The 8625-nt window shown below is 60.2% G+C and overlaps 1 protein-coding gene across 1 annotated transcript in view; it reads right to left on the reverse strand.

Moving 5' to 3' along the window:
• Positions 1 to 8625, reverse strand: part of SDK1 (sidekick cell adhesion molecule 1) — a gene marked incomplete at its 5' end in the record, with an annotated part of 365000 nt that overhangs the window by 41494 nt on the left and 314881 nt on the right. The window contains 2 exons of the mRNA XM_007447090.1: positions 1398 to 1584; positions 3449 to 3564. Of these exons, the coding sequence (XP_007447152.1) occupies positions 1398 to 1584; positions 3449 to 3564 (303 nt within the window). The remainder of the gene's footprint in view (positions 1 to 1397; positions 1585 to 3448; positions 3565 to 8625) is intronic.

Below are 8625 nucleotides of genomic sequence, written 5' to 3' on the forward strand. Positions count from 1 at the left end.
CTCTGCAGGGGTGGGGGGGGGGTGGGCTCTCCCCTCCCCTCCCCTCCCCTCCCCCCCCCGCCTAGGGGGCCCAGAGCCTCTGAGGACACCTCCGCACATGGGTCCTCATCTGAAATCCCACGGGTGCCCGGCCATCTCACTGTCCCCCTTGGTCTGGAGATGGGGGAGCTCACGTGCCACCCTGAGCTGGACGAAGGCCCTGGCAGATGCAGAGGCAGGCTGTGTGGCCGGGGAGGACGCCGACCCCGCCCGCGGCTCCCGTCTGCCTGGGCCCCGTGGGCGGGCTGGGTGGGTGCTGGCACCCAGAGCTGCCCCTACCCCAGTGGGCACTGAGGCCCCCCTAGCTGGGTTCCCCTCCGTGCTCAGAAATGCCCACTGAATCGGCCCCCACTTGCGCCCCCCTTCCGTCCTCCCCCATCCCTGGGGGCCCTTTGGCCCTGTGACCCGCCAGGCCCGCAGCGCGCGAGGCCCTCCACCTCCTACCCTCGGCCCCACAGGTCCGCCCATACCCTTCCTGCTCAGAGCCCACAGTCCACAGACAGCTCCTCCCGGGCTGCTGGACGGGCCCCGAGGACGCAGTCCCTGCAATGCAGTCATGGTCATCTCCCAGGGTGCCTGACGCTCAGGAGCCCCTGTTCCCGGGAAGGCTGAACCCACAGAGGTTTGGGGAGCCCGGAGCCGGTGGATCTGTGCCTCACGGGCTCCCTAACTTACACTGCCAGCCTTCCACTCCCTGCATCTCAAGAAGGCCCCAGAGCTCCCAGGACCCAGGGCCCTCGGGAAGCCTGGTCAGCCTCAGGAAGCGCCCCAAACCACTAGGGACTCTGCGAGTCGCCAGGAGAGTGAGTGAGCGGCTCAGAATGTACCCCAGATCAGGAGAGGAGGTCACGGGCAGTGTAACCCCCCGCAGGGCAGCCCGGCCACGCCCTAGGACCTGCGCGGGGCGTGTGTCTGAGAGACGGCCTGTCAGCTGCTTCCAGGGCACTCTGTGGCCCAGAGGCCCCGGGGAGCCCAACACCGCGGCCTGGGCTCAGCACATCAACATACAAGGAGCTCCCCCTGCCCTGGGATCTGGACCCTGAGAGAATCCCCCGGGGGCCTGGAGCAAGTCCTGCCGGTGACAGATGAGGCCTTCCTTGTGCAGATGGAAGCCCGGCCCCCCACTGCCCATGCTGCTCACACTGGTGAATGTTTACAGGACAGCTCCATGCAGCAGGCCTGGGCTGGGCGCTGGGGACACCACACGAATCAGACCCAGAAATTCCCAGCTACGCGGCACCTGGCTTACAGGACAGGCAGAGCGGGAGAGCCGAGGGAATGGAGAGGGAGGGTCGGGGAACAGCTCCAGGGCAGGGAGGTGACCCAGGCTGTGGAAAGGAAACACACTGTCCTCCTACCGGCCTGGTGGGTCCGGCCCTGCTGCGGGTCACTCCTGGGCCCGTCTCCAGCAGCGTTGAAGGCCGAGATGCTGACCAGGTACTTGGTGTGGCTGGTGAGGTTCTTCAGCTTCGCCGTGGTCTCGGGCAGGAACAGTACCCTCATCCTCTCTGTTTCGTTCTGGCTGTCCGCCTCCCAGTAGTAGATCTGCCAGAAAGAGCCAGAGGCTGGAGGCCAGCGTGGGACGGAAGGGGTGGCGCCCCCTCTGTTTCTCAGCCTGGGGACAGGTGGCCACTGAGCCAGAGGGGACCTGAGTGCTCCCGGGGGCCGAGCTGTGCTCTGCGGAGTCGGGGGTGGCTGAGGCCAGGCCAGGGTGGACGGGGCCTGAGGCTGGAGGTGGCACTTCGGTGGCATCTCCTTCGGCTGCCAGGAAAGTGCCTTTTCTCTCACAGGGCTGGCTGTGGGGGCCCTGCCCCGTCCCCCAAGCTTCTGGACAGAAGGGAGACCAACCTACCCGCTGCTCCAGCCTGTGGGTAGAACACGCCCCCAGCTTCCACCCTACGGTCCCACGTTTTCTTTAAGGCTGAGATCGAAGGCTTGGGTCAATGGGACCCCATACTCTGGATACTAAAACAGCCAAAACTAACGTGGAGGTGAACCACGTAGGGCTCAGCCCTGTTGGAGCAGCCCTTGTTTCTCCTGGGTTCCGTTTCTTCTCGTCTAGTTTTTAATGCGCTTGCGGGCGAACATGATGCCCGCGTACAAAGGTTTGCTAAGGTCATCAGGACCGCTTTCCTAGACAGCTGGCCGAGAACCACTGCCCAAGCCAGTGCCAGCCAGGCCGCGCAAAGACAACCCCAATCCACGGATCCACCTCGGCTCTGTGGGCCTACCACAGGCCAGGCCGTGAGAGCCGCTGGCCCACGCACAGGGCAGCCGAGGCTGCCAGGCAGCGCGGGGCCCGGGGCCTGCTTTCCCGTGCCCGCGTGCCTGGCCAGGCCGGGGCGGAGCTGGCGGGGGAGGCTCGCTGTATCCACCTGCAAGACGCAGTTCAGCTTCTGCTCTCGGAACTGACCAGATGAGACGCTCTGCTTGAACAGGCCTTACTAACTTGAAATCAATATCCAGGTTCAATGTCTCTATCATTAGGAAATTAGGAAACATGTTTTGGACATACATAAATAGCACCTTGGCTCCGGGCTCAGGGGGCTTTCCGTTACCTCATTAATCACTGCAGGTGCCCTGCCGTGGAGGATGGTATTTATTTGCACAAAACACCTACAAATGTCATTTTGAAAGGGACATTCAGTTGGTCCAATAGTCTTCACGGTAGGCTAGCCCATGGAGTCTGATGACTGCTCAACTTGGGCTCAACAGACCAGACAAGGAAATTCACTCTGGAGGAAGGTGGGGAATTTTCAAGGGACAGCACTTCAGGACGGTTTTAGCTGATCTCACGGGGTCCGAGCCCCCTAGGCAGGGGTGATCTTGGAGGTGGAACACTGCGGGGGGCTTCCTGCCCCCACCAACTCTGTGTCATCGTTCATCACCTGATGCTCGGACTGCAACGGGCTGCTGCCTTTCTTGGATCCCACCTCTGGGATATTTAATGTGGAATCATGACAGTTCAGTGTAAGGGTTCTCAAAGCGAGGTTCCCAGGAGCACACAAATCCTTGGACCCCATCCTGGACCTACCGAACCAGAGACTCGGACCCAGGGCAGGGCTGGGGGTGGGGGCGGAACCTGTTCTCCTGAGTGCTTCCCTTTTACTGTCAGCGAAGGCGGTGGAGACTCCCAGAAGGGGTGCAGGGGGCGGGAGGCGCTGCTGGCTGCGCGGGGAACTGGGTCCCGCTCTCCCAGGCCAGAGGCAAGGTCAGGCGGAGCCCGTTCCAGCCGCTCGGTGGTGCCCGGGCTCTGGGGGCTGAGGGTCTGTCGGCCTGAGTCAGGACGGGAAGCAGAAGCGGCCAGGGTCCCAGCGGAGCCCTTGGGAGATGTGGGGATTCAGGCCACTGACCCTGGCCCGCAAGTGACCTGGAAGGAAGAGCCAAACCAAGCGAGAGGGCGCCTTGCCTTGTAGCCCTGGATGTTTCCGTTCTGGCTCTCGGGCGGCGGCGGTTCCCACGTGACCTCCAGCTGGCTGGCCGTGAGTGGGTTCACCTGCACGTGCTGCGGAGCCATGGCCGGGGCTGCGGAGAGAGTAGCGGGGTCCGCTGAGAAGTCCCCGAGACCCTGCCCTGGACCACCCAGCTTGTCTGCCAGCATGACCACAGACCCTTCTCAGAACCACGCCTTTAAATGCATGAAATAAAATCTGGAGAATCCCAAAGAAAACCGATTATATCGAGACACAGCAGAGCTTTGGAAAACGAAGGTGTGACACAGTAACCCACGTGCTTGTGCTTGTGACTGAGCCCTGAAGTCAGGCTTAGGAGCTGCTCTAGCGACGGCTCTGAGGTCAAGTGGGATGAGCAGAGATGGCGCAGCAACAGCCAACCTCACCGCGACAGGGGCACACCCGGGGGCCCTGCTGCTGAGAGAGTCCCAGGCTCCAGTGATGCGGCACTGGTACGCCGCCACATTCATAACCGAGGGAGATGCTCAGTTCCACGTGGAACTCGGAGAAAGTAAAGGCATTTGTGGGAGCTCCCTGGCGGCCCAGTGGTTAGGACTCTGCGCTTTCACTGCCGAGGGCCTGGGTTCGATCCCTGGTCAGGGAACTACGATCCCACAGGCCTCGCGGCCAAAAATAAAGAAAGAAAGGTATCTGTGTTCCCACCACGAGTCCGGGATCCTGGGGTGCGAAGCCCTGCTCCAGGTGGAGCTGACGTCTGCAGACCCGGGGCTGCCCCTTCTCGGGGACGGAGCGCAGAGGCCACAGCTCCGCGCCCCCGAGGAGGACCCGGTCCCATTCCTTCCCTCCCAACCCCGAGGGCCCCCGGGAGCTGTGTTGGTGTCAGCAGGGCCACACTGTGCCGATCAAAGGTGAAAGGTGACTGACAGGGCGCCATGGCCGTGGCCTCGTGGCCTCGCAGGCAGCCGCGGGTAAGTTGGGAACGACGCAGAGGATGCACGTGTACATTTGGGGACATTTCTCCCCTCTGGCCCGTCTGTCCTCTGCCTCTCAGGAGCTACTCCTTCCTCCCACCTGGGTGACCCCTTCCCCAGTGAACTTCACGCTGGGCTGGACCCTGGGGAGCTCCATGGAGCTGTCGGGGACGTGGCTGCAGGGCCAGGGCGCCAACCCAGCACCCTCACGTTCCGCGGCCCTGCCCGCGGCCCAGGTGCTGCCTCTTGACTCAAGTCTATCTAGGGCCGTGAATGGAAAGGACCATGCGTCAGCGGTCAGCGCCGGAGGGAGACCGCCCAGCTCACAGTCTCTCTGGAGAGGCCTCCTGGGTTGAGGATGACCTCCTTGAGGCACGCCTCCCCCGCATCTTCCCCTGCTTCCCCACCACCAGTGTAGAATAAAATAGTAATTAACACCCACTCAGCCTGACACCAACTATTTATTTTGCTCTAACTGCGTGGCTCCTGTATTATCACTGCCCACCCTGCCGTTAGTGGAAATGTTAATAACCCACACCAGGTTGTTGTGACAGATGCTCAGCCTCATTATCAGAAATTCTTATTTACCGCTCCATTAAACAACAGAATCACACGAAAAAACAATTCAATCAAAACTAACTGGAGAATTTTAACAGCCACATTAATAATACAAAACATAAATAAAGTTAATGTTTTCTGCATGTTTGCCACGGGCGACTCTATCACAAAATTACTGTTGTACGCTTAAAACGTGAAAGGCAAAATCGAGCACAGCCATTACCCTGGTGGTGGGTTAGGACCATCTGTGCGTGGTCGCCCCAGTCCCCCAAGTTTCCCTCTCGAAGCACAGCCAAACCCAGGGCCCACGACGGCTCTGGGGTTGACACGGGCTGGACAAAGCCTCCCTCCACCGCCACCCCTGGTCCCGTCCTGGGCGGCTGAGCCCCAGGCGTCGCTGTCCCCAGGCTGAGCTGTCTCCACGCCCCCCAGCTGTCCTACAGCACAGCCCCTTCCTGCCAAAGAAATGCTGCAGGTGACAAGGGCTTTTGTGATGCTAGCACAGCAGGGGAGGGAGAAACCCAGGTGAACACCGAGCAAAGCGCCAGCTTCAAGACCTATTCTTCCGGTTCCTGAGATCCTCAGGGTCTCCACCCTGACGGGAGACCCTGACTTGCAGGAAGGCCGTCTGTCTACACCCCCAGTGCAATCCTTTTCTGTCATGAAGGTGCTCAGTTTGGAAACCGATGGAGCGTCTGATGGATCGTGAGCCTCTTGTTCTCCAACCTTAGCATTTGTGGAGTACGGCGCACGTGAACATCAGCTCAGAATGCTACGTTAAAATGCATGAAATTAGTTCTTCAAAGCACGCTGGCCTGGACTGGCAGTCCCTGGCGTTTGCTGATACTCAGATTGCCCATGGACAGCGCCGGAAGGCGGGTGCAGGGTTAGGGCACAGAGCGGAGATTCTCTCCATCCGGCGTCTCGGCCCAGGCAGACGACGCTTTCCCACAGCTGTCACCCACCGGCCTTGAGGGATCGCTCCCGCCACCCCAGCCCCGGAGAGAGGTCCGGGCAGGCCGGTGATAGAGAAGCTTCCTGGACTTCTGGGGGCTCCTTGCACCTGGCAGCAGTAGTGGAATCCCAGTGATTTCTGGAATCTTCTGGGATTCTGGCTGAGCGCTGGGAGAGGCCCCGCGCAGCTGGGTGCTGTGGGCTGGACTCAGCGGGCGGGTCCCACGGAGCGGGGAGGGCAGCACTTTGTCCAGCTTGCTCGGCCCCGACGTGGCCATCAGGCATCAGGGATACACGGTGGCTGCCCTGACCCAGTGTAGGCTTGCGGCTGACAGGTGACACTGGCTCCCGGGCTCCCGGCTCTGCATCCCGCAGACCCTGGGCGGCCCTGGGCTCATCGGGGCCCCCCACGTCAACCTTTCAGAACCTCTGCTCCAGGGAGGCAGCTGGACAGGCACCCGTGTGCTGAAACCACGGCAAGGAGAGGAAACAACGCCTCAAAGGCATTTGGTAAACAGCCGAGGCTGGGAGGGCAGGGGCTTGTCAGCTGCTCGGGTGCGACCGTTCACCATCCGGCCCCCGCTCGCACGCTCACTCTGCCCCTGTGGTGCGGCGGGGGGCGCCCACCCACCCTGCAGACAGTCCCCCTGAGGGAGCTGCATGCCTCCGACACCGGCCTGGCTGACGACAGGGGAGCACTAGTTACATGCAGGGCACTTCCCAGCAGGAGCTTCCAGAGCGTTCCATGGCGCCGACCTCTCCCCACCCCCAGACCAGCGGGGCCCCCAAGGGGGCTGATCCCCATCTGTGTCTGGGAGCACGAGAGACGTAGCTGACCGTGAAGGACAGGGACGCACAATAGAAAACACAGGGGGGGTGTTTCAGGCGCTGAGACTCGGGGGTGATTTGTCGCCACGGAGCAACTTTGCCGACGTTTTCCTGAATATCAACCAGGCCCTCGGCTTAGCTCGGCGGGGCGGGTGGACACAAAGATGGACAAGACAGGTTCAACAGGAGACATAATTCGCAGTAGTCACAGTACCAGGCAGAATGTGAGGACAGGGTCAAAGGGCCACGACTGGTCACCTCTGTGGCTGGGGGACGTGGGGTCTTTCCTGGAAACAGAACATCCAGCTGGCTCTTCAGGAATGGGGGGGATTTAACACAGGACCGTGGGCCGGGGAGGCAGGGATGGAGCAGTGGAGAGCTGCGGGGCAGGGCGTCTGCCGGCGTCACGACTGACGGGCGTCCGGGGGCTGGAACTACTGTTGCTGCACCAGGCCAGACCGTGCTTGGTTTTGACTTTCACTTTTTGTAAGCCAGTGATTTATTATTACTTGGGTAGAGCAAGTTTTTAACTGATAATCTGAGGGTCATTGTTAATGTTTTAATATAAGGAAATAAGAACTTCTTTATGTGAGCTTTAAAAAATTGTACATTCATCAGTTCACTTTACACCAACATTTCTCTGGTCAAACACTGTTTCTGATTTCCTGTCCAAGTGAGTAAGAGGGGCTTCCCTGGTGGCGCAGTGGCTGAGAGTCCGCCTGCCGATGCAGGGGACGCGGGTTCGTGCCCCGGTCCGGGAAGATCCCACATGCCGTATAGCAACGCTTTTGACCTTGCTGGTGTAGACGATGAGGGAGGAGGGAAAGTGCCTTTAACAAGGACAGGTTGGGGAAGGCATCATGACAGAGGTCAGTGTGATATGCACGCTCTGCTTTGCTTCTCTTTTACCTGCCTTTCCCCATAAAAAAAAAAAAAAAAAAAAAAAAGTGAGTAGGAAACAATTCTCGAATGTAATTTCACCTTCTCAGCAAACTTTGCCAACACATCTGTTCCCCTAAGCAGGGATAACCGGCGGGGAGGGACTCCAGGTCTGGGTAACTGTGTGGCCTCTGGGCCCCCTCAGTCCATAAAGGAGGATTGCATGGGTGGCGGGGCTTCGGCCCCGAGGGACAAACAGCGACTCGGCCCAGGAAGGAAGGAGGGGGCAGATCGCAAGGATCCAGGAAGGAGCCACGTCCGGGCAGGCGTGCAGCCCCTCCTCCTCCAGAGGAAGGCTGTGAGTCACTGCTGCCACCAAACGGGACGTCCAACGCCCGGTCACCCAGGACACCGGGCAGCTCTGAGCCCCGCCCGCAGGAACTCAGGTCCGTAAATGAGCATTTCCACCGACATTACGAAGTAATTTTTAACAGAGCTTACAAGAGACAAAGTTAGATCATATCTGATAAATCTGTAACGCACATGAGGGACACGCACCACCCTTCTCTCAACCGACAGCCCCCATCTCTCCAGAACCCCCAGGACTTGTGAAGACAAATACAGTGGTGCTAACGTCTGCTTTAACTTCCGGTTAATGTAGGGATCCGTCAGTGGGGTGTGAACAGCGCTGAGGCCGATATCGATGGTGCGCCCTTCATACCAGGGGATCAGGCATCTCTTCCAAACCCTTCATCTGGCCTCACTTCATCCTCATAACCTGGGGAGGTGGGTACAAGTCACTGCCCATTACACGGACGGGAACACTAAGGCCCAGAGAGATCCGGTAACCTGCCCGAGGCCACACACTCAGCAGACGTGTGGATTTGGCCGCGTACATACCCAGGCAGCCTGGCTCTGAGCCTCGCTCCCTCCCTCCCAGGGGAATTCCTGGGGCTGGGGCAGGGGTAGTGGGTGGGGTGGGT

This window comes from Lipotes vexillifer, unplaced genomic scaffold (assembly GCF_000442215.2).
Source record: "Lipotes vexillifer unplaced genomic scaffold, Lipotes_vexillifer_v1.1 scaffold625, whole genome shotgun sequence".
In the NCBI taxonomy this organism is placed as follows: domain Eukaryota; kingdom Metazoa; phylum Chordata; class Mammalia; order Artiodactyla; family Lipotidae; genus Lipotes; species Lipotes vexillifer.